Source organism: Canis lupus, chromosome 1, assembly GCF_011100685.1.
Source record: "Canis lupus familiaris isolate Mischka breed German Shepherd chromosome 1, alternate assembly UU_Cfam_GSD_1.0, whole genome shotgun sequence".
NCBI classification, from domain to species: Eukaryota; Metazoa; Chordata; class Mammalia; order Carnivora; family Canidae; genus Canis; species Canis lupus.
In genome coordinates this window covers 82,785,036-82,811,097 of record NC_049222.1, presented here as the reverse complement: position 1 = coordinate 82,811,097, position 26,062 = coordinate 82,785,036, and the positions used below count along the sequence as shown (strand labels likewise).

Below are 26,062 nucleotides of genomic sequence, written 5' to 3'. Positions count from 1 at the left end.
TCCTCCCCTGACCTCCCAGCCCCCACATACACATATACACATCATTCACCTTATTTTAATTCAGGCAGATCATATACAATGATCTGACATTTTATTTTTTATTTTTATTTTATTATTATTATTTTTAATGATCTGATATTTTAATTGTTTTATTTACTTTTAAAACTTACTATAATTCTTCCTTCACTAAAATATAACTCCTGGGCAGGCAGAAACTTTGTTTCCTTTGTATAACAGTACCTATAATCCTGTCTACCCCAAATTAGATGCTCAATACATGATTTTTGAATGAATAAAGAAACAGACTCCTACCAGGTCCACTGTGGTGCACAGTTTGAAAGAGCCCTTGGAGAGGGTGGAAGAGCCAGTCTCCAGTCTCAGACTCACTTCAGGCAAATCATTCCAACTTGTCTCTGGACCTCACATACTAGTCTGGAAGCAGAGAGATGGGATGGGATTGGTGGTCTGGTGCCTCCATTCTCTGAAGCCCTCTCTCCCCTATCATCTACTATATCTGAATTTAGCCAAAGAGACTTGGCTGTCATCTTAAATAACATTTTAAATGCTCAAGTTAAATAAACCCCAGAACCTATGAATATGTTCCCTTAACAGCAAAAGGAATTCAAAGATGTGATTAAGGCTAAATATCTTAAGAGGGCTATATTATCCTGGGTTATTGAGATGGGCCAGAGCTAAGCATATGAGTCCTTGAAAATAGAGAAGCTTTCCAGTGGCAGTCAGAGAGAGAGAGATGAGAGAGCAGAAATCCATCACTTCTAGTTTTAGGCTCCCTCCCCTAAGCTGAATGCAGGGGCATCAAAAAGCCAGATATGACCCTCTGTGGACAGCCAACCACGACATGGTTCTCAGTCCTACAACCACAAGGAAATGAATTCTGCCAACAACTCGAATGACTGAAGAAACCATCCTTTTGCTAGAGCCCCCAGAAAGGAACCCAGCCTGTGACGGCTCTGATTTTAGCCCACTGAGTCCTGCAGTGGACTTCTGACCCACAGAACTGTAGCACAGGACATCTGTAATGTTTTAAGCTGTTCATGGTGTGGTAATTTGTTATAACAGCAATAGAAAACTGTTACACTATTTAAAATACATAACAAAGTGAATAGCACATGGTAAGGATTCAACAAACACCAATATTTCTTAGGAACATTATTATTTTTTTAAGATCTTATTTATTTATTCATGAGAGACACAGAGAGAGGCAGAGACACAGGAAGAGAGAGAAGCAGGCTCCCTACGGGGATCCTGATGAAAGACTCAGTCCCAAGACCCTGGGACCACGACCTGAGCCAAAGGCAGATGCTCAACCATTGAGCCAACCAGGTTCCCCTTTTATAAACATTATTAATGGCATAATTATTAATATTGTTTACCATCTCAAAAAATCTCTTTCTGCCTTGACGTTGAGCTCTGAATTCTGAAACTCTTTGTCCTGTCTCTCCTGGAATAGCTCCCTTTTAACTGTCTTGGGGAATCTGTCACCAGCTTCATGGACTGAGTGTTATGCTGTAATGAAATGAGAGGAAATTTCCTGAAAGATAAAACCAATGGTGCCAATGAGACTCACTAGTGAGCAATAGCTAGCTAGGGAATACTTCGGGATAGGACACCTGAAAAGGACACCACGTGACCTATGAGCAGTTTGGCTGGGAACACTTAACCTGAATGTAAACAAGGGGAAATACCAAGCAAATGCCAAAGGAGAAACATACTATAAAAAAGGACATGTTGCCTTTTTAAAATGTCAGTGTTGCAAAAGACAAAGACGAGCCAAGGAGTTGTTCCAGATTAGAGAAGATCAAACAGACCAGGGGACTAAATGCAATATGTGATCCTAGAATTGGGCCAATTGAAAAAAATATGGAATATAGACATCAGATTATATAAATGTATATATTAACATTAAATTTCTGGAAGTTGATGGCTGCACTGTGATTACACAAGAGAAAGTTCTTATTCTTAGGAAATAGGCACTAAAATATTTAGGGGTAAAGAGCTACAATGGATGCATCTGACTTTGAATGACTCATAAAAATAAAAATAAAAAAATAAAAACAAATGCAGAGTGAGAGCAAGTGTGCAAATGATACAGCAAATGGGATGAAAAGTTAATTGGTGAATGCGAGTAAAGGGTAAATTGTTTCATTCTTCCAGCTTTTCTGTAAGTTTGAAGTTATCATCAAATAAAGTGATAAAAGAGAAACCAGTCGAGTTTGCTGTCCAGTAAAGAGAAGGAACCGTCAACACATAATGCCCATTCAAGCTACATGTTTTCTTCTAATTAGTCATTCCATCTGAACCTATCTTATTATGACCACCTGTGTTTTCAAATGCATAGCTTCCAAAATTAGCCTAAGACAGAAAATGTTCTCAAGCTTCCCTGTAGGCATATTAAATGTAAGTCCTGGTCAACGAAAGTACAATTTTCAAATAATCCACTACTTTTAGATGTGATAGTTCCAAGACACTGGGCCGCTAGCATAGTGCAGAGAAATATTCATGTCATAGGCAAAATAAGCATATTTCCCCGAATAGGTGGCAAGGCTGTCAGCAGAAGTGTTAGATGAAGTAAATGGTTCATTGTAAAAAGTAATTGCACGTACTCACACGTAGACATAATTGACAACAAGGGGCCCAGGGAAGGGATCGTGGGGGCTTACGTAAATCACAGGTATGTCAGAATGTTCCTAAATGTGTGCCTATTTAATTCTTATTACAAATAAGTCCTTCCACCTTTTATAGTGTTGGTAAAGCACACTCATGTCTGTGGCAACATTTTTGTAGAAACCGAATCCTGTTCCCTTCTGTTCATGTAACTGAAGTATGCGAGCATTTGAGCTTTCTGTGGTCAAGCTGGTCCCCCTACCATCAGGGCCAAAATTTTTAGAAAATGCTAGAGATTCCCAAAATGTATCGGTGCTTGGGAAAATTGCCTCATCGCCAACAACGAACACTCCCACACTTAGGCACCCATGTGTGCATCTAGCATTTGATAATGTCTCATTCAATAGTGTCTCAAGAGCCAGGAATGAAAATGACAGTGGCTCTCCTGCAAGGCTGGTGGCTTCACTCACAGTGAAGAAACACAGCATTCTCATCCATGTAATTTGTGACCATTAGAAAAATTGGGAGACTCTCTTTCATTGAATCCCTTTGGACTAACAACATAGCCCATCTGGAGCATAAAAGCTCTAAACCTAGAGAAAAGAAATAGCACAGATGAGCAGCTTCCGTGCACTTTCTGCATTCAGTGGAGCTAATAAGGAAAAACGCTGAATTACGATGATTACCCATGCCTTGAAAATAGCTTATCACCTGCCAATATGAATGGAGGCCCCCGCAGGGCTGCGAAATGACAGGAAGAACAATGGCCCTAGAGACAGAATCTCTGGAGTGTCAGAGAGAGGAATCTCAGCTGACTGCAGAATGGTCAGCCGAACGAAATGGAGCTCTTATTCTAAGTGGACCCTGCAAAGCAGTCCTCGGGTGTTCCTATGCCATGGAGAAGAAAAATAGAAGAGTTTCGCGGAACAATCAGGCCCATAAAATGTGAAATGAAGGGAAGACGTAGCCAGCAATTATCCAAAGAACCAGACTAGATACCCAGCCGATCTCAGTTATATCATGGTGGGACAGAGCACTCCCCAAATTTGGCAGATAATCATCAACTTGCTTTTTACTTTGTGTTATTGTGTAGACTTAATCATACTGTGAAATCTCCCTTGTTTTCAGACCTAAGTGCCCCTGGAATGCTGTTCGAGTGGTCACATGAGGTTCATTAGAAAGAGGAGCTTGGCTTTGCAGGGATTGGGTGTTCGGCTCTTCCATGGAATCTTTTCTTTGTCATCACAAAGCTCCTGTGTGAAGGCCATTGTAGGCGCTACCGTAGAGCAGTGTTTCCAGCCCTGCAATCCCACCCCCCACCCCCAAGATATAATGTCTCAGTGGTCGCCTGTCTCATTGGCAGGTGCTAAGCTTTTATTTTTATTATGATAATGGCTTCATTTCCCCATGAATCGTTTAGATTAAGTATTACCACAGCCTGAGTTCTTTTATGGCCAACTTTTCATTTTAGTTCCTGCAGCATCCAAACAACCAGGATTTGTTTATTAACTTTTGTTCTCTTCACAAATGGCTACCAGGAGAAGGGGCTCTCCAAAATTTGAAGAGTATTACCTTTTTGTTCAGTAATTTATTGCCCACCCTCACAAAACCTACATACATGCTTGTAGGTATATACACACACACAGACACAGACACACAGACACACACACACACACACACACACACACACACACTTACACCATAGGCATAGCATTGTGCTAACACAGGGTTGGTAGGTGTATAGACTCCCTTTGTGCTGGAGACCAGGACATGTGCCATTTATTAATTGGTGAGCAAAGAACATAAAAATGTTTCTAATGTCTCACTACCTTCTAGATAGATCAGTGTTGTGCTTATAGTACTGCTTCCAACATTATTTTATCCTTTTCTTAATTTTTAGCCCTCAGATCAATCTGCTGCATTCAAAGCATTTGAAAAGCTGCCACTTTTTGGAGAATGTGCTCGGAGGGTTTCTCTCCTTTCTTCTTGCCCATCCTATCTCATGCATATGCACGTATGCACACTCTGCACCTGGCGATGTGTTTCTCTGTACCTGAAAAATAGTGCCCTTCTTACTGCAAATAACACACTGAGCATCTTTCAAAATGCTCAGAGTGACAAGAGTTGGTGTGACATTTACCTGCGGAGATCTATACAGCTCTTGGTCATAGCTGAAAACGTATTTCCTGAGTACTTAGTGTGTACTCCACTCTGTAGGAGAAAAAGAAACTATAACACAGGGTTTTGAGCTTCCACGAACTTAACACACCAGGCTAGTGGTCAGTGACTTAGATTTAGTATTCAAGTTACCACCAATGTTCCTTTGGTTTTGGTCAAGTCCTGAAAACTCTAGATCTCAAAATCTATTTTAAAAAGAGGGGAGGTAAGGAGGTAGAAATTGAACAAAATCAAGGGTCTGAAATTCAAATACCTAGTGGTACTAAGCAGGTAGCAGGATCAGGTGGCCAGCTGGGGACTCAGACCCACTGGGGAATACCCACTTAGGAGCTGTCTGCAGCTCAGCCAGTCAAGTGCTACAGGCAGAACTTCAAGTATCCAAACTTTCTTGAGAAATCTTTTGACTTCTTTGAACAGAGTACGGGTCAACATTGTGCTCGCCAACAAAACATATTAGTTAGCAGCTTCTGGCCTACAGACACGCTCAGGTCCTTCTTTCTTATTTTATATGCTGTCTGGAGTCACCCAACAATTGGCATGCAAACCAAGTATTCAGAAGAGCGTATGGACCTGGGAAAGGGGGTCACTGAGTCCCTCAGGCCATCAAAATGATTACAAATTTTGCTCATCACTCATCACTGTTTCAGCAGGTCCAAGAGTTACTAATGAAAATCCAGATGGGACTACTGACTTTTGAGAAGGAGAAGTTGTTTAGAAAGAACAATTAAAGGACACAAAACTCAATTTTTAGCTGTAAAGAGCTCTTCTGGCCGATGGCCTGTGTAAGGAAGAGGAAGCAGAAGGGTTCTGTACAATCTACCAACCTGACTCCGGAGACTCAGCAAAAGCTCCCACAGCTGTTAGAAATAAAAGCACAGAAGTACAGAGAAAGGAACAATTGAAACACACCTAGGAATCCAGAGAAGCCATCAAATAACCCAGAAGAGAAAGCGTGTAGCAGTGAAGAAAGCACCAAACACAGCAAAACTCTCAGATCAAGGGAAACATTTTTGAAGACAACCATTTTCAAAATCTGTGAAGTTTTAAAGAGGTAGGATAATAGGCAAAGGCTCCAAATCTAGGGGGAAGGATAGATTCTCTGGTTGGAGCCTCCTGATTAATGAGTAAAAAGTGATCCAGTTGCTATAGCAACTTGAAGATACACAAAAAATATCACTTCTTTAAAATATTCCTGATGATGAATAGGTAGAGTCTTTAAAAATATCTTTTTTAAAATGTAAGAGGCTCCTTCTCCCCCCCTCCCCTCGTAAGAGCACATCACAGAAGATGGCTGTTTGTTTGCTTCCCCAGATAACCGGACTTGTTTACACAAGCCTTAGTTTGCTTACACAAACCAGCAATTTGGGCAAAAAGTAATGACCAGAAAATATGTCTGTTGGAGAATAAATTGTTTTTCAGCAGTTTTGTTTCTGTTTAGGCAGCAAGGGAGACAAATGTATGTTGTCTTGGTTTTCTTTTTCCTAACAATATATTTTGTTGGAGTTTCCTTGGATGCTGAGAATGTGAAATGCACCTAAGCAGAGTCAGGAAATGAAAGGTTAGGCTTTCTGTAGCCTTCTCTTGTTGTCTAAATGGACAAGTAATAAAAAATATGACCTCGGTGGGACTGCACACCCAGTCCCTTAGCCTTCTCCAGCTTGGCTCCTGCTGCCCCGGACGCTTATTTCAGTATCCAAAAGGATTGTTCTGTTTTGCTCCAGGCTGTTCAACTTTGGCAGAATATCCTAAATAGATTGGAGATTCCAAGCAAGGTCTCGAAATGAAAACTGTAATGATAAAATATCCTGGGGACCCCTTCTGTAGGTGGTGGAAGGCTCTTAATTGAATGATTTGGGTAAATGGTTGGTACGAAGCCCAGCTAAGTGTCCCAAGGCCCATGGTCTGGCCAGTCTTTAGCCAATGTTGCGATGTGGGCTTTTGCTAATCAGAGGAGGGGTCAATGATCTTGAGTAGGATGGTAAGGCTGCATAATATGGTCTTTTAGAGTGGGTGATTAAATATTTTTGAGCAAGGATATGTAATCAGTGTGGAGGAGTTAGGGAAATCATTTGGAGTTCATAGGAATGGAAGTTTCCAAATCTGTGTTTGTTCTGTAGGATAGTGGACAAGGGACTGAGGTCCCTTGGGGCTCAGCTTACTCATCCTTAAAATGAGGAAGTTGGACCACCATCAATTCAGCGAGCATATGCTACATGTCATCATCTCCCACCTGTGTCCCCAAAAGCCCCTACTCCTGAGTGATATGGCTCAGAATACAGAACCACTCAGCTGCTTGAGCCAAAATTGTAGGATACTCCATTTCTCCCTCTCTCTCTCTCTCTCATTCTCTGAGCTTTGTTAAAAGGAACTCTTTCCAAGATTGAGACCCAAGAGAACGCAAAGACTGGGGAAGAAGGGGCTGAGGTGGCATATATAGAAAAAGACCAAAGTATCAATTTGAGTACTTCTGAAGCTAACATGGTGAATTAGATCTGTGAACAGTAAGCTTCCTAACCCTCCCTGCCCTGCATCAAACTTGCCAGACACACAAAATTCTTTCAAATTTACTAAGCATAGAGAATAAAGCATTCCTCTTTCCATTAAAAAGAAGTAGGTGAATTAGAAAGGACTAGAAGCTATCTTCCCAATATGCAAGGATCAAAGCAGAAACATGGGGGAAGATGCTGTTTGTAAATTCTAATTGTATCGCCGTATTAATTTCCCAAGGTGCTGTAACAAAGTACCTCAAACAAAGTGGCTTAAAACAATAAACAGATACCTCATTCTCAGTATTCTAGAGGTCAGAAGTCCAAAATCAAGGAGTCAGAAGGATTGAGTGCTTCTGGAGGCTCTAAGGGAGGATCCTTCCTCACCTCTCTCTAGCTTCTGGTGGTTGCCAACAATCCCTGGCATTCCTTGGCTTACAGCTGCAACACTCCAATCTCTGCCTTGATGGTCTCATTACTGTCTTCCTTCTGTGTCTATCCATCTGTCTTCACCTGACCTTCCTCTATGGACAGCAATCATTGGAATTAGCACCCCCTCACCCCAATCCAGTGTGACTTGATCTTAATGTCTTTGTACCTACAAAGACCCTATTTCCAAATAAGGTCATATTCATGGCTACCAGAGTTTGGGACTTGAACCTACTGTTTTGGAGGACGTAACTCAATCCACAGCAGTCACCAAGTCATTTCCACTTCCCATGTATATTTCATTTTCTCCACTTTGATCCGTCTCCACTACTTCATTTTAGGCTACCCACATATCCTACCTGGATAATGCAATCATCATCTTCTCACTGATCTCTGTTCTTCTTTTCTTTCACTCTTGAAATCCATTCTCTATGCCACAATAACCATGTTCTTTCTAAAATTGAAACCTGATCGTTACAATGACCTACAAATCTAAAATGATTTCCCATGGCTTTGAACAAAGTCTGTTCTCCCAAGCATGACGTAGGAGCTTCTTCATGACCCAGCTTCCTATCTCTTCTGTCTTCTTTTCCCTGTTTCTTCTTGCTTTCTCATTACTCTAGCTACCCTAAACTCTTGGCAATTTATTTTGTACTTCTTCTATTCTTTTATTTAAAATCCTGTGTGTTTTTAAGGAGAGGGCAACCAGGCTGTATTCTGGTAATATCTTGCCCCTCCCTCTGTAGTTTCTTCAATGGGAGTCTCATGAGCCATTTTACTAGAGGAATCATCTCCATACATTTAGCGCTCTCTGCCTTCAGGTATTTCTACATGGCAAGAATTTTGCCCTCTGTCCTTCAAATTCATTTTTCAAACTCACGAAGCCTTCACTTCCTTCAGGAACCATTTCATAACCGTACTCCCCTCCCCCAAAACACACACCCTGCTTTAGGTATCACCCTATTTTCTTCTTAGTCAATTGTTCACAATCCCATTAGTAACACTACAAAGCATTCATGGCAATATCTTTCTCCTTGCTGCATTCCCCCCTACACCCTGAGCTCCCTATATACTAGGAATTAGTCATTATCTCAGCCCTAGTGAATAGTAGGACTGAAAATATACTTGAGAAAGAAACCATAACATGAGGACATAACACACAGCACTAGGGCTGCTGAGATGAGTAAGATATATTTACTGACAATGCAGACCATTCACCATTCACCACACCCCAACCTGATCATAGCTATAGCAGCAGTACTAAGTTTATTGGAAGTTCAAACAAAACAAAACACTCATTCTCTCAGAAGAACTACAGAACTCAAAAGAAACAAATAGGGGCAACTTAACTCAGTTGGTTAAGCACCTGCCTTATTAATACGTGTTTAATATATACATATGGATAGTTTTGGGGACTAATGGTTGGTATCTTTTAACAATTCTGGAAAACTCTCAGGCATTCTTATTTTTCCTTTTGTTTGAATACTGCCTCTTCACCACTCTTTCTTTTTGAAACTTCGACATATATTAAAGCTTCTCATCCTAACCTCCTTGTATCTTACTGCTCTTTCCTGTTTTCTACCTTTTTGTCCTTCTGAATTTTCTCTTTTCTATCTATCTTTGAGATCATTCATTCTCCTTCTGCTATGCCTAATCTATAGTTTGATATGTCCACCGAGTTTTAATTTTGAATTTTTATGTCTTCCACTTATAAAGATTATATTTGCTTCTTTTCCAAACTGACTACTTTTCTATTTTCAAGATGTTATTTTTTTCTTTAAAAATATTAAACAGGGCAGCCCGGGTGGCTCAGCGGTTTAGTGCCACCTTCAGCCTAGGGCTTGATCCTGGAGACCTGGGATCGAGTCCCACATCAGGCACCCTGCATGGAGCCTGCTTCTTCCTCTGCCTGTGTCTCTGCCTCTCTCTCTCATGAATAAATAAATAAAATCTTTTTTAAAAATAAATAAAAATATTAAACATTTGGTGACACCTGGGTGGCTCAGTCTGTTAAGTGTCTGCCTTCAGCTCAGGTCATGATCCCAGGGTCCTGGGATTGAGCCCCATGTTGGGTTCCCTGTTAATGGGGAGCCTGCTTCTCCCTCTTCCACTGCCCCTTCCCATGGCTCGTGCTCTCTCTTTCACTATCTCAAACAAATTTTAAAAAATCTTTTTTAAAAAATTAAACAATTGCTATTTTTATATTCTGTGTCATATCATTTCAAGATTAGTGGTCTCTGTGGGTCTGATTGTGATGTCTGTTATTTCTGACACATGTCTCTCAGAGTGGCTGATTTCCTTGTTTTTAAAATGTGACCAATTTCCTTGAAAATTTACCTGCAAGAATACTTTGCGATCTGAGTTAAGATTATATTTCTCTAGAGAGGATTTGCATTTGCTTCTACTAATTGCCTTAGGATACTATCTACTTAGGACTACTTTAAATTGAATTTTAGTTTTGAGATGTTCCTGAACACATAGATAACACGAATTCAGATATGTGAGATCCAGCTTATAGTTAGACATTCTCAGAGGAGGTTTTGTTGTTGCTTTTTCATCTATCCAATGCCAGTGCTAAGACTGGGATGATGTTTTTTGCTGTCCCCTTCTTCTGACAATTTTATTTTTCATTCATCCTTACACTGAAACTGTAATCCTTTGGTTCCCATTTCAGTCTTGTATTTTACCTGGCAAGAATAACTATCACAAAAATGCTCTAAATTTTTCTATTAAAAAAAGAGAGATAAAGCTTAATTAAGTGGTAAGAGAGAAAGAGAATCATGATGTGGTTTCTTTCAGGCCCTAAGCAAATATTTCTGTGGTATACTAGATTAGAGATTTATCTATTCTATATTTTGCCACATTGTGGTTTCTTCTCTAATTAGCTTTACTAATTACCATCTCCTCATCAAACTCCTTAAGGATAGGGATTGCATTTCTTGTCAGTATATACTCCTTATAATCACCAAAGCAGTGTATGAACTCTCATACAGGATCTGTTAAGTATTTGTTTATTGCTCCTACATCCATCCCTTGTTGAACGTTCCTCCTTTCCACTCAAGCCAGAGCCAAGGGGCCATCCTACTTCCTCACCTCCCACATCATATGACCTGATCTCCTCAATTTGTATCTTTTTAGTTTCTCTCAAATCTGCTTTATTTTAATTACTGCAGCTGTAGTCTGAGTTTATGCCTAACCATTTCTCCTACAGTATTTTCCTTAAGAGTGTTTCTCAAATGTGTTACATAGAATCCTAGTTTTATGAGATTTAATGGATATAACCATTTGCACAGTTAAAGAAGTCATTTTCCATGCAGCATGCACAATGATCATTTTAAGAAAATCAGATCACATCAGATATTTTTTATAAATTTTCTCATGGTTCCTCTTTACTTTTAGATTGAATGCAAACCTCTTAAGCCTGGCCTAGAAGATGATATTTGATCTGATCCTGCCTATGACCTTGGCCTCATCTCCTGACTCTCTCTCTTTCTCTTTATCCACTGTAGCCCCAATGGCCTTCTCAATGTCCCTTGAACAGATGAAGCTTTCTTAGCCTCTATTTGAAACACTACCCTTAGAACCCACATGGCTATCTCCTTGTTCCCATTCTGATCTCCACTCAAATGCAATTCCTGAAAGGCTCTCTCCCAGCAAGCCTATCCAAATTAAGACCTCTTATCTCCATTCTAATCTCATCACTCTCTAACCTTTTATCCAAATTTATGTACTTATTTACTTGTTTTTCTTCTTCATTCAATGCATATTTTTGGAGCTTCTGCTACGTGCCAGGCAACACTCATGGCACCGAGGTACAAGAAAACAAAGCAAAACCACCTGTCCTCATGAAGCCTGCATTTTATTGGCTGTTTTGTGCATTTATTGAAGACTTACATTTAGTTTACATTATAATAATTATCTAATTTTCCTTTTATTGTCTGTTTTCCCTCTAAAATGTAAGCTTCAGAATGATGGAATAAGTGAATGAACAAACAGCTGTAGTGAACGATCCTCATAGGCACTCAGCTGTGTATATTATTAATCCATCACTTCCACCTGTTGGTTAGTTGGTTGAGAGAGGATTGGAAATCTAGAAACAGTTTGCCTATTATGATAGTCCACTGTTGGAACCAGAGGACATGGTAAAGACTAGAGTCCGATAGAGAACTGAGCCCTCTTTTAGCAAACATTTGTAGACAATGATTTAGATTATTTATTCTGGTCTCTCTACTACTGTGTCCCTCCAGGGGGTTGTACCCCATTGTCAGCTGTACTATTTACATTATTGCCAATTCAAATATTTACTCATTGTCTTTGGACACCGGTGAGGACAAAATGATTGAAAATCATCAACAGTCCCCCTAACTAAGTACTTTGTATCCCAGCACCACTGAACCTTCCAGAAAAATCTTGTTTTGGCAAAGCTGGTCAAGGGTCCATTTTGTACGTGAGTGTTTTTGAAGCAATCTGAAGCAATTCTGAGTACAAGGCCTATCCAAATTACATACTTTTTAGAGCTATTTGGGGCTTATAATTAGTTGCACTCTATGGGCATATAAATCTCTTACCCAGTCATTATTTTTGAGTGGAATGAAGAACGCCAGTGCCTCTCCTACAGATTTGTATAGCACCATCCAATAACTAAGTACACATTTACTCGGGGAGAATATGCGTTATTGACAACATGCTTAATTAACTTCCAAAACAATTTAAGTATTGGCTGCTTGTAATACCATCTCTTCCCTCAAAGGGAACAGTAGTACATCTCAGTAGGGGATGGACACTCTGCTGATGCGCCAACAAGGCCGCAGGTGCTCATAAAGAGAACTGTTTAAGAATGCTTGGCCCAAGTAACAGTGTCTTATCCAGTCTTGAGGCAGAGCCAAGAATAACCCCACTTCCTGGTGCTCTGTCTCCTTTACAGAATCCTATCAGAAACACATTTCAAATTAAAAGTGAATTTTTAAAAAGAAGTCTATATAAACATCTGCCATGGTTTTAACCAAACCCCATGGAAGGTCTGTCTTGTCCTGGCGAAACAGACTTAGGAATTGCTGAGAAACAAAATGGAAATATGAAAAAGTAGAAGTGTGCCAAAAAGGGACAGAAAATGAAGACTGTGACCAAAAGACCAGTTCTCTGGGGAGAGAGGTCTTTGGAGAAGACTGTTTCCAAACATGTGGCATAAATGATTCTTGGAACTCATAACCTGAGCATGCACTTTCTTTCCTTAATATATTTCTTTTTCTAACTAATTCCATAGCACACATTTATGAGGAAAATATAGAAACATGTATGTAGATATATACACACACACACACATAAAATCAGAAATAATTACTATTAACACTAGCTTTTTCTTATGATTTTTGATAGTCATATCTGTACATGCAGATAGATATGCATACATATTATATACATATCTAGATGTGGATTATCATCCCTATTCACATAGCCTACCATGAAAATGTTGCCATGTCATTAAATATCCTCGAGAAACAAAATTTTAATGTATAAGTGTATCATACTTTTCTATTGTATTCTCATCAGATGAATTTTCATGTTGTCTTTCATAGGACATAATCACTGGTTATTTAAATCTAGAAGGTTTTCTCTGGAGAACACATTTACGTACAAAAGCTGTGGAGGGCAATGGGAGGGTGAGAAAAGTGGAATCTAGTCAGATCATTCAAATATGCTCATTTACATCTATCTTTTCAACTTATTTCCCAACCCCAAAATGCTAGGTGAACAAGTTAATTAGAATCATAGAGTCTGTCTATAAATATGGAAGGGCTGAAAGTCAAGTGGAGGAAGTCCTTATACACATGAGATGTGTAACCCATCAGAGAACCATTCCTTCTGGTTGCTACTTTAAAGAATCAAGTGTAAAACATATTTTTGGAAAATTAGTATATGAATTTATGACCTTAGGTGTGGCATTCTGTTAGGTATGGCCTAAGTCACTCGTCTCTGAATAGAAATATGCAAGACAGCCCACTGACCTGCAGAAAAAGACAGGACTTGTATTTACAATCATTTTGTTATTACATTTTCTATTTTATTCTTCTACTATATATTTTTTAAAATGTAAAACATTCATGTACTAGCACACATAAATAATTCATACACACACATATGTACATTGCAGGCATATGCTAAATTTTTAAACTAATGAGGTGATCAGTCAAAACAGTATGGACATTATTACTTTAGATTCTGTAATTAGGGAACTTATAGAGTATTGTGGGGCTAGAAACCTATGAAGAATGGGCGAAGCATCAGTTTTGGCCCACTACTTTGCTTTAGTGTGAGAAACACTCGGAAGGCAAACATAGGCCCAAGTATGGTCGAGTCTGGAATACAGGCAGTTGGAACTGGGAAGGTAACTAAGCCAAAAGGTTGAAGTCATGTGGGAAAAGCAAGCATCTAGGGATGATGAATTACAATAAAGCAGGTGCTGCTTTATGGAACGCTTACAGATGTGGCCTAAGAGGTCAAAGCCAAAGGAGCCTAATGAGTCTAGGACACCTGAGGAAGGACTGAAGTAGGGAAGAACCTGGAAGCCTCTCAAGAGCATAAATTTAACGTGTCCATAGTCTATCATCCTGGGCAGTAATAGTCGATCTGTGCAGTAAAGGACTACAGAACTGACCGGTTTCAACGGGCAGTGGTAAGGAGGCCTGGCTACCATGGGGTCTGGATGGAAATTCAGAAGCCTGAAAATAAATCTTGAAAGACAAACTATGCTGACCTTAACTTTTCCCCACAGTTTTGCAGAGGCAATTCCACTCAGCCAATATACCTGATCCATGGCTAATTCTGGCATATCTAGATATTATAATGATAAGGGGCTATTCTTTAAATTAGAAAAAAAGAATGTCTCCTTTGTCTCCTTCAAGTGAAAAATGAATATACAATAATTTAGAAAACCAAATTAGAATAATTTTAGCTTCTGTGTATCTTTAATTATGTGACTCCAAGTTTATGTAAACCATAAGCAACACATTCTTCTTCTCTGGACATTTTGACAATTTGGCTCCATTTCAAGTTTAAAATACCACTTTTCCAATGCATTTTGTGAGTTAGATGTACGTAATTCCTTTTTTAAAAAAGATTTTATTTATTTATTCATGAGACACACACACAGAGAGAGAAGCAAAGGGAGAAGCAGGGTCCATGCAGGGAGCCCGAAGTGGGACTCGATCCTAGGACTCCCGGATCACACCCTGGGCCAAAAGGCAGGTGCTAAACCGCTGAGCCGCCCAGGCGTCCCTGATGTATATAACTCCTAATGTAGCCCTGATCCATCCATATGCAATGATGAAGTCTATAGGTATTACTGAGAACAAAATGGCAGAGGGTGTAAGTTGACCACAGGGTGAAGGTGACAGCAGCAGTCAACATCTCCATGAGAAGGATGACTTTTCCACGAGCCCCAGCACTGACAAAGCTAAGGAAACTATGGAAAAGTGACACAAAGGATCACAAAGACCTCTCCAAAGAGAGGGGACATCGTAGTCCTGCCCACCCCACCCCATAGAAACTCTTTCTACAATAGAAAGAGTTCTCTCAATAAAGTAGGCTGTATCTCCATCATGACAAGGCATCTGCTCATACATTCTCCTTAGTGGGGATGTGAGCAGCTGGAAGCCAGTAACTGTTTCTGAAGGCTTTTTTTCCCCAAATGTGTGAGGTTCTCTGCAAATTCTGACTGAACTTGCCCCATGTCCCTTCAAACTGTGTTCTCTCAGCTCAAAAGTTTGACAGCACCAAGTAACCAGAGCTATTTAAACATTTAAACTTTGGATACCACCACCAAGACAGTCCACGATTCTAGCTTGTTTAGACTCTTCCACCCCCAGCTCCCAAACACACACACACACACACACACACAAACACGCACACCACTACAAGCCAGGAAAATTCATCTTTCTCCTTAAGCCAACCCTCCTTACCATCCAAATGCCAATTTGACTTAGAGTCAACTTCTAGGTTTGGGACTGTTACCTTTCCTTAATCCCATAACAGCTGCTTCTCAGTGGTCAAGCTAAATCCATTTAGCTTATGTCTGACTTGTGGATCTTCTGGGGTGGAAAATTTTTTTAAATAATTCTTATTCTTCAGAATAGCCAGTAATAATGAGAAAGACTAATGGGCATTCATAAGCTGTTATAAGACATACTTCCTGTACTATGCATTATTCATTTATGCAAACTATTGTGAAGGTACCAAATTCACTGTGCATCTGGGCTGGAAAGGTCCCTGGACTCAAGATTACATTGGTATGCACATTTCTGAGGCTTGGTTCTGTTTAACATTTTCATCAGTGACCTGCTTAAAGGAGCAGAGAGCAAACTCATTAAATTCCTAGATGGGAGGGATGGCCAGAACATTAGAGAACAGGATTAGAATTTCCCCAGCCCTTGCCAAATTAGCAAAACTGTCAGAGTCAAATATGTTCATCGGGGACAGGCAGGGAAAAGTAAGCTGCCCAACTGTGAGCTGAGTAGTAGCAGCTTATTTAGGAATAGAACTGAAAAGAATACAGATGCAAGCATAGACTTGTAGCAGGAAATAAACTTACCCAGTGGAACCACCTGTGTTCTCTGGGGCATTTGTGCCCCACCTTAAAATGGATTCAGATCCCCAAACAATGGATTATAGATGCATAAAGCCCCCTCTACACACTCTCAGGAATTCTAAGAATTCCGGTGTGCTTTTCTTTTTCATGGTACCTCTAGCGTGAGATTCCTTATATCACTTAATTAGCCTGCTTTATGGTTCATTTCTCTGTCCAGCTCTGGTCGCCCTATAACAAACCATGTCACCATCTAACAGACACAAAAACCATTTCCCTACAGTAAGCATATCATGGCCTCCTGCATAACATGGTCTGGCTATGTCCTTGGCTGTCTTGACTCTTGTTCAATCCTTCCTATATAAGGGGCATGGCTGGATCTGGCCCCAGTGTGGATCATACATTGCCAAACCCCGCTAGACTCAATTTCAGAATTTTTAACTTTATAAGAGTCTTAGCAACCATCTTCTCCAACCAGATCATTTTGTACCTGCAGAAATCAGAGCCCACAAAGCAGAGCAGCATTTATGCAAGTTCACGAGGCAGTTAAACCAGGGGTAAAACTTCAAACTAGAAACAGATAACCCAATTCCCAGGCCAGTACCCTCTCCACTGCATCATCACAAGGCTATTTCTAGAATGTACCATCAATCCCTGGATAAGTGGCAGAGCCTCTCATAGAAATTTTTTCACAATAACTTTTGGTGTAATACATTAGCCATATGATGTGTCATATGCAATAGTATTGCCTTGCAACATCCCTAGGAGAACCCGAGATGGACATTTGGCTAAAGATTCGAGTGAGGGACAGACTTTGTGAAAACCAAAATAGAGTCTACAGTAGATTAGAAAGGAAAGCAGTGCACAAAGTTCACAGGACATAATTTTGTTTGGTTTAAGTAAAGTTAAAGGTCGCATACAATCTTCACATTCTAAAGAGGAGTAATTATTTTTTCCATCTCCTATTGGAATGAAAAGCGCAGAACTGGAATATCACAGAAACTTAACTGGAGGTAGCTCTGTGAGTCACAGGATTTGCAGGGCCAGCCAACGGAAATTATAGAATTCCCTTAATAATTGGATCTGGGAATTGGCATCTTTCAGGGAGGGTTACAACGAAGGGAAATAGACTGAATTAGTGATTCTCAAAGCCCTTTCTCTCTCATTAAGTCCCCGAAAGCTGTAGGAAAGAGTCCCTTCTCTGACCCAAAAGGGACACATTGAATCATTGTACTTAATGAGAACAGGACAGTAATGTAAAACTCTTCAAGAGGTTTGTGAAGTACCCAACACAAAGTAGATACTGTATTGGAAAAAAATAATTGTCCAGGTTTCAAAGGAGCCTCCCAGATCACAATCCCTCACATTGCCAGGCATTTGGGGTAGCTCATGGAAAACCTACCATTCAGAGTAGGGAGCCCATAGCCCCTTCCAAATACACGTGTGGATGTTTGATGCCTTTCCCTCAGTAGAAGCCAGGAGACGCTTCATGAGGATGGTTCCTACTCTGCAATTTGAAGACCTAGGAGCTTAAGACTATACTTCTTGAAAATCAGGGCCAACTCTTCACGAGAACTCTTATTTGACTAGCTTTGATAAAGCTAAGTCATAGCATACATCTTGTTACTAATTAAAAATGGTATAATCTGTGCAAATATCATTTCTGGACAGTGCCTTTTATGAAACATCCCATAAGATTGTTTGTCTCAAGCCACGACTTCTCCAAAGCCCATTTTTCCAAATGATGGACTCGGTAATTATTATGTTTCATTATTATAATTTTCTTCTAGATGATCCAGGAACGTGTACATCATGCACTACGGGGTATTACATGTAAGTCTGGCATTTTTTTTCATGGCACTAACTTTTCTGCAGTTTAAGCATTACTGACTTAATCCTAAATCCAGTGATTAAAGCAAAGAGGCCGTGCAGCCTGAAGCGACTCTGCCCTGTCAGGCTATTAATGAACAATTCTTGGATTTAGCAATAAGAGCCCAGCTGTTTTCTTGCCTCAAAAGGAGGCCCTCTTTTTCTTGGTCCTGGAAGTCACCCAACCTGACACTGGTGTCTAGGAATCCTGCCATGGGTTACCAGGATTCAGACCTTGCTATTCATGAACAAACTTTAACAATATACCCAACCCCACGCAAGCTATTTCCAAATGTTTGCATGGAGATCTTGTCCTTAACAGGAGTCAGAAAGTCCAGGATGAAAGCAGGTACTTTATGAGCTCTGAATCATCTTCTGGGTAATGAGAGACATGGACCACTAGGTTAAAGGAAACACAGATAATAATCATTCCCAGAGTTCTCCAATTCAACGCTACAAGTAAAAGATGGTAGGTCTCAACATCACCTCCCCTTCCTATCTTAGTTTACCTCCTAGGGCACACTGGTGCCTATCTTGGGAGAAAAGATAAGAAGGCAGAGGAGAAGAAAAGGAAGGCCTAAATAATGCATAAGCTGCACAATTCCTCCCTGTCATGCTAGGAACGGGGGAGTTTTATGGTAAACTCATCCACCAGTTATTCTCTTCACCTTTCCACAAATGTTGCTAGGGACATGGGATTGATGTTACTTTCCAGAGGAAGAAACTGAAGGTCAGAGAGCCTGTGGGTTTCCTCATATTGTACCACAAGCCAGTGGGGGGGTCCAGGTTTAGGTCGCCTCAACTTTAGTGGGCTGGGTCCTCCTGTCACCACACTGCCTTTCACCTCTATCACATTCGAGGGGCTCAAGATTCAAAAAGAATCAGTTAGCCTTATCATTACCTAAGTGTATAGTTGTCATTCAACTCTTGTAGAGTAGCCTGTTCCCTTCTACATTAACTAGGTCTACATCTCCACATTCTTGACCTACTGATTTAATTTACTGCTCCATTTAAACAGGGGAGGAAGAATGGAGAAGAGGCCCCCAAACTTAATTATTATAAGGTAGTACAGATGAAAGTAAATGAGCAGAAAGCAATCTGTCAGCATGTTCATAGTTGGCCTTTACCCAGCACACAGCCCGCCACAGACCACCTGGGGCAGAGACCAACAGCAGAAATGCAAACATTCTTTGGTGAGGTCACACAGTTGGGGGCACAGAATATTCCTCGAAGAATGAAGAAAGGAGAATTTAGACTCAAATAGTGACCACACAGAAGTGGATGACAGAAAGAAAAAAGTGGGTGAGGAGTTCCTCCATCCCGGTTCCTCTTCACTGCATCCCTCCAGCCTAACTGCACACTTCCTCATGTTGACATGAGGGCACACCCCTCGAACATGCATCCACTTCCCCTGTCACCTGGGAGCATCCCATTCAACCTTGGAGCCAGCCCTGCTCCTACGTGCTGCTGGCTACTAATGAGCAGGTTCCAGAAAACCCCTTGAGAGACGAACACACTGAAAGAACGTGCCCAGTATCACTGAGAGTAAAACATGAGATACTTGTTTCAAGAAACATGCATTTATAACAACCCTTTAGAAGGTTTAGTAACTCTGAAGATAGCGAATAAAACACTATATAATAGAAGTTGTTAGTGAAGAAATAAAAACTTTCCTCAGATACCTTGTCGTTGCTCTGAAATTCATCAAAGGGCAAAGGTCAGCTTGATTCCACTCCCCCTTCACATGAGCCAGTAATTCAACCGAGTCTGAAATACAACACTTAGAATGTAGAATAAGAAGGGATAATATGCATATATTAATATAAATATAAATACGTACAAGCTAAGACACTTCCTTCTTAATATTAATAATCTAGCTGTAAAAAATCATAATAATAAATAATCTAGTTGTAGACATTTTGGTAAGTTACTTGAACTCAACACTGAGCTGTTTCCTAGTGTTTGCATGGAGACCTTGTCCCTATCAGGAGTCAGAAAATCCAGGATGAAGGCAGGTACTTTATGAGCTCTGAATCATCCCCTGAATTCAATTCTACAAGTCAAAGATGGTAGGTCTCAATATCACCTCCCCTTCCTATTGCCATGTGACAAAAGCACACAAGCTATTCAAATCCCAGGTAAGGCTTTAACTCCCTATGGGTCTTTGAGTACTTAACCTTGAGACTCAATTCCCTTAACCAGAAATTCAAGACGAGTAATAGCCACCATATGGGAATTGCATGGAAGTTGAAATGAGGCCTTAATGCAAAATCCACGCTCCATAAATGAATATTAGTACCCTTTCCTTCTCCCCAGCCTCTTCACAGCTGATGGGTGAAGGGTCCTCAGGGTCCAGAGGAAGGTGGTTCATGACTTGCTTAGTGACCATACATAGACCAAGACAAAGTTTTTGCCTTTGAAACCCAAATATCTATACCTGTTAAAAATGATGTGTAGACAAATGTTAAGGATTAAATTAAATTAAATTGGGGTGGTTGAGAGAAATATATCAACATAGCTCATGGAAGAAACTCCATCTCTTCCTCCCTAGGTTTGACCACCACTGTTATAAAACCTGTCCTGAGAAGACCTACAGTGAAGAATTTGAATGTAAAGCGTGTGATACCAACTGTAGCAACTGTGACCAGCATGAGTGCTACTGGTGTGAAGAGGGCTTCTTTCTCCTGGGTAAGCCCGAGAATGGCATAGCACAAAGGAAGAACAAGGCTCCCAAGTCCCATCCAGAAATAAGAGCACTTGCTTGATTGGTTTCAGACTTTTCCTATGCATCTTGTCCAAGGATGGATTTTAATTTGGTTTGAAAATAAACATTAGCCAGGACTACTTCCTTCTGCTTTTATTACTGAAGCAGAGTTCCTAGTTCACTAATTAATTTCAAACATCTCCAAGCTGATGGAAACAAGAGTGAAGGAGGGGGTGGGTGGTGGGAACATTGAAGATAAATGCCTTGGAACGAATCACCTGGAATATTCAGAACCATGACTCTTGTCTTGAGACTCAATCCACGCTATACATTCCTAAGCACTGTAAAAGTTAAACAGGATCCTTTGTCTTCGGTTTTGGGCAATCCCAGATGGTTAGGAAAGAAACACACTATGAGTCTTCCAGTCAAGGGACTAACAGTCCAGTGCTCTCGAATGTTTGCAGGAGAGATGGTGCGGCGGACAGCCCACATTGATCCCCAGCAGTTCTGCACAGAGATTCATTTTATTTGTTCTCTTCCAAGGCCCTAAGAATTTAAAGCTCTTTACTCCATGCTCTTAACCCCTTAGCCCCTTGAGCAAACTTAAATGTTTGGTTGAAAGAGGACTGAAATATTGGATTTAGGACACGTTTCTTGGTTGAAATAGGCTTATGTCATTTTGGTTTCTATAAAAACAAACTCAAACAAAAAGTTGGTCCTGAGATTCCCCTCAGCCTTGCATGGAGCACCAAGCCAAGCCGGCAGGGACTCACCCTCATGCCCCCTCTCTGTTCTCATGCAGGTGGCACTTGTGTGAGGAGATGTGGCCCTGGCTTCTACGGCAACCCAGAAGTGGGAGAATGTGAGCCCTGCCACCCGGCCTGCAAGAGCTGCATTGGCCTCGGCCCCCACCAGTGCAGCAGCTGTCAGGAAGGACTGCAGCTGCAGCATGGGACGTGTGTGGGTCCTGCCCAGCCCCACGTGGAAGGCAAATTCTGGAATGGTATGTGCCTCCCAAGAAAGAGAGAGGTAGAGTGTGAGCAGGTGTCTGGCTACCTTCTCTGCCTGCCTCCCCCAACCTTAACACTTGCTTTTGGGATATCCCAGAGACAAAGGCAGGGCAGTGAACCAAAGCTCAGAGTGGGAATCCAGTTTGGGCAGGATTGGGTAGGAGGCTGTGGTTGGTTGGCATCTGACCTGGTGGGAAACCCAAGCACACCTTTTGGTTGGTATGGCCAGGGAGTGCCTATCCGGTGGAGGAGACCTCGGAGCAGGTAAGGAGAGAACTGTAGGGGAATGGCCCTATGACCATTGTCTCAAAGATTTCAGAGTAGCTTTGATCCAAGGGAAAGGAAAACGACTGGCAAGGGTGGGCTTTTTCAGCTGGGCAAGGAAGAATCACTCTAAAGTACTAGATCTTAAGCTGAGGCAGCTAATCTGGCTGGCTGATTAGAACTTAGCATCATTCAAGGTTGCCTTTTAAAAGCTCCCCTCCAAGCGTGCCTGGGTGGCTCAGTTGATTAAGCATGTAATTCTTGATTTTGGCTCAGGTCATGATCTCCAGGTCATGAAATTGATCCTCGAATCCGGCTCTACGTTCAGTGGGGAGTCTGCTTGAGTGTCTCTCTCTCCCTTCCTCTTCCCTCTGCCCCTCCCCTGTCTTTCAAATAAAATAAAAGTCTTCCTCCAGTTGCAGATAAAGAAAGTGGGGATTTTTGATGGGGGCAGGAGGAAAGGTGTGGAAGCTTGCAATATAATAGTAAAGGCTTGTGCATGTTCATTCCTACCTGCATCTTCAATACTGACCTCCTCACACAGGAGCCTCAGTCACAGGCTTCCTTGCAAAGAAGCTACAAACTCCAATGACCTCTCTGCAAGGTAGTTACAAACTCCAATTACCTCTCTGTGTCTCTGGTGGTTAAAAAACAAAACCCTCTTCCTGCTGGAAAAATCTGACTCACATTCTATGCAGAGATGCTCATGAAAACAAGGGATGCTCTCCCGTTTGATTTCAAGGCAAGGATTTGTTTTTTTAAAAAAAAGGTCATTTCAGTGCAGCAGCAGAGGAGGTCTGCCCAGGATGAGTCTTCAATGGGCTGGGGAGACAGATAGATCCCAGGCAGGAGAAAGGCTCTTGCTGGATTTCAGAGGAGGGACATCCATGGCGACTATCCACCACGACAGTGTCACCATGTGTGACTTAAAGGAAAAGCAGCTCAGAGACCATCACAAACCCAGCAGCCAAGGGCCACGGAGAACATGGGCCAGTTTCAGAGACATAGCTGGGAAGACAATCATTCAATCCAGATTGGGATATCTTCTGTGAATTATAGCTGGACCCAAATGCTGAAAACGAGTTTGTCTGGCATTCAGGCATTTAAGAGGCAGTGCAAGCCAAGAGGAAAATAGTCTGGTGCTGTGTTTCTAGCTCAGAACATCTGTATTTTATCTGGCATCCAGATGATGAAAAGGTCCAGGGAGCCAAGAGTCAGAGCAGATTTGATTCCCCAAATGATTACACGTCCCTTTCAACTGGACTACGCACTTTGCAAGCAGAAATCAAGCCTTGATTGTTCCCCTTTGTCAGAGCACCACACCCACCCCTCTGCATTTTCTACTGTCAAAATATAGTGTTTTTGAAGAAAGGAAGGAGTTAGTCCATTTGGGGATCCAGCACTAATAAGGGATTTGGGAAGCAGATGAGAATGTTTCTCATGGCTGGACAAAAGCAATAAAGTCAATGACATGGCTGTACTTTTCTATGATCTAGGAAATCAGACATGCAGACTATTAACAGTGAGGAAAAACTGTTTCCTCACTGAGCAAGGTAAGGAGGTAGCTCAGATACCCCAGCAGAATTTAGACACCACTAAGTGGAAATGCACTACTTCAAGCCCTGGGCGTATTTGAGCCAATGCCTACATCTTACTCCTGACTTCTCTTAAAACAAAACAAAACAAAACAAAACAAAATAAAGTTGAGGGTGTAATAGGAGGGCAGAAGGTTCCAGAAAACAGGCACTAATTAGCCACACCTTTAAAATGATGCTAAGCAGGTTGCAGTCATCATGGGTCAACTCAGAGGGAGCTCCAACAATGTATAGAACAGTTATAAAAGAATATAGCTGCCTATGTGCTCTCAGCAAGGTATTGTGGTTTTCAACACAGTTGCAGATCCATGTAGAAAAGGTGAAATGGGACAAACTTCAGTCCATTCCTCCACCCACATGGCTTCCCAGTGGAAACAATAAGATCTTGTTTGCATCCAGAGACTGCAACCGCCCCCATCATCTGTGCCAGCATGTGTTGGGGAAATAGCCTTGAAATAAAAATCCAACTAGATTTCACTGAACCCCTCTCTCAGTGAGGTGGCTACTTACAATGAGAGGACCATCATTCTTTGTAATTACACACGCTGTGGGAATACCTCCCATCCCAGCCCAAGGATGGAGCTTTCCCCACATGTTGGCCATGCCTGGTAAATCCTCCAGCCAAGACAAAGGAATCTCCAAAGATGGCCGCCCAACTCTGTTCTTCCTGCCAGCAAAGAATCCCTTGCATGAAAGCATAGATGCCTACTGGATCCCCTGTCTTAGTCACAATCTACTGTGAAGATTACTCAGCCCACTGTCCCTGCAGGACAGCAGAACCAACATTAAATAGGCTGCTAAAGGCTTTAGCAGTGACTCAGGCATCACAGAGCAACCATTGGTGAAAACGTTCGGGTGTGGCACACCCCAGATTCGGCTGCTTTCCTGAAACCATTGTTGGGAATGGAAACAGTTTACCCTATTACTGTTAAATCATGTGGATTTTCTTAAGTGGTTTCCCCCTGGTAGTGCCGGGAAGTCCCAGGAATAATTCCTGCACATTTCCTCTACCCACCTATTTCCATCATCGATTAAAACCTTGTTTGTCACAGGCTCCAATTACATATTATGATGATAGTTTAATCTACAAAGTACAGACATAGGGGAATTAACTTTTTATCTTTGACCACATCCTAACAATTTCTCACTAGACTGTCTTTTGATCTTAATTCCTATGCCCGGAGGAAGCCTAGAATTCCAGAATCAGTCACAACACTGAGAGCCATATGTAAAAAATAAATCTCAATGGTGGGGAGATATGTTGCCTGTGAGCAACTGAATCTTAGAGAACTTTAAGAATGCCACAAAAATCTGATTTTTAGAAGGACTTTGTATATCTCTCTATATCTATATCTATATCTATATCTATATCTATATCTATCTATCTGTCTGGTTGCCTCACTTAGAAATAAGAACATTATTTTTACTTAATTAACAAACCAGAACTCAGTGAAGAAAACCCATGACCCTGGATGAGTAAATAATTACCTGTGGCCCACTGGATCCAGGAAGGAACCACCTGTCTCCACTTGCACTGATTGTTAAATATCCAGGAATTTCACTGGGGGATCACTAAACCACTGGCAGGATTGACATCCATTATGGTGAGAGTATTTACACCACAGAAATTGGCAAACACTACAAATCAAGTTTTTTGTTTTATTTTCCAAAAAGTCATATTACACCACTGCTTTGACCTCTTTCCGAACTATTTTAAAATCCCAGTTAAATCACTAAAAAGTCTCTCTAGTGCATGTAGGCTTTAGAGTTCAGCGTACCAGAATTCAAATCCTGGCTCTCTTCTTTACTAACTGTGTGACTTTGAACAAGTTACTCATCTTGTCCGAATCCCTCACCCATAAAATAGGAACATGGAACTATTTCAGCCAAGGTCATCTGAGAATTAAATGAGAGAACACACAGAAAGCTCCCAGGACAGAATAAGACACAATAAAAGTTATACTACTCCCCAACCCTTTAACCTGACCCTGTCTTCACACAGGAAACACAAGTTCCCTTTTAAAACAATCTTCCCTGTCATGAGAAAGCAAGTAATTTGGGGAGCCTAGGTCAGGGAAAAAATAGTTCCAGAAAGAAGGCAGCAAATAATGGTCAGCTGGGATGCCTAAGAGCCAAGCAGAGTCCTGACTTAATAATGTGTATAAAGATGTCAATAACAGAGTTATTTATAATAACCAAAACAAAGAGGTGGATGGAGCAATCTAAAAATGTAACAAAAGAAAAAAATTAAGTGAATTACGGTTCATGCAAATACATAAACAATTAAAAATACAGTGTATGAAGAATTTTAATAGCAAAAA

The 26,062-nt window shown here is 41.0% G+C and overlaps 1 protein-coding gene and 1 long non-coding RNA gene across 14 annotated transcripts in view; one reads left to right on the top strand and one right to left on the bottom strand.

The window, feature by feature from the left end:
• PCSK5 (proprotein convertase subtilisin/kexin type 5) overlaps positions 1–26,062 on the top strand; it is a 457,726-nt gene that overhangs the window by 383,940 nt on the left and 47,724 nt on the right. For both annotated transcript variants that reach the window (XM_038527061.1, XM_038527060.1), the window contains exons 25-27: positions 18,090–18,132; positions 20,720–20,856; positions 21,675–21,875. In XM_038527061.1, the coding sequence (XP_038382989.1) occupies positions 18,090–18,132; positions 20,720–20,856; positions 21,675–21,875 (381 nt within the window). The remainder of the gene's footprint in view (positions 1–18,089; positions 18,133–20,719; positions 20,857–21,674; positions 21,876–26,062) is intronic.
• The window catches only part of LOC119870832, a 77,178-nt gene that overhangs the window by 30,237 nt on the left and 20,879 nt on the right, over positions 1–26,062 (bottom strand). For 8 of the 12 annotated variants that reach the window (XR_005354141.1, XR_005354135.1, XR_005354143.1 and 5 more), the window contains 2 exons: positions 19,851–19,935; positions 313–432 (listed from right to left, as the gene is read on the bottom strand). This is a non-coding gene — a long non-coding RNA (uncharacterized LOC119870832). The remainder of the gene's footprint in view (positions 1–312; positions 433–19,850; positions 19,936–26,062) is intronic. The other 4 variants (XR_005354134.1, XR_005354142.1, XR_005354136.1 and 1 more) reach the window with 1 other exon arrangement.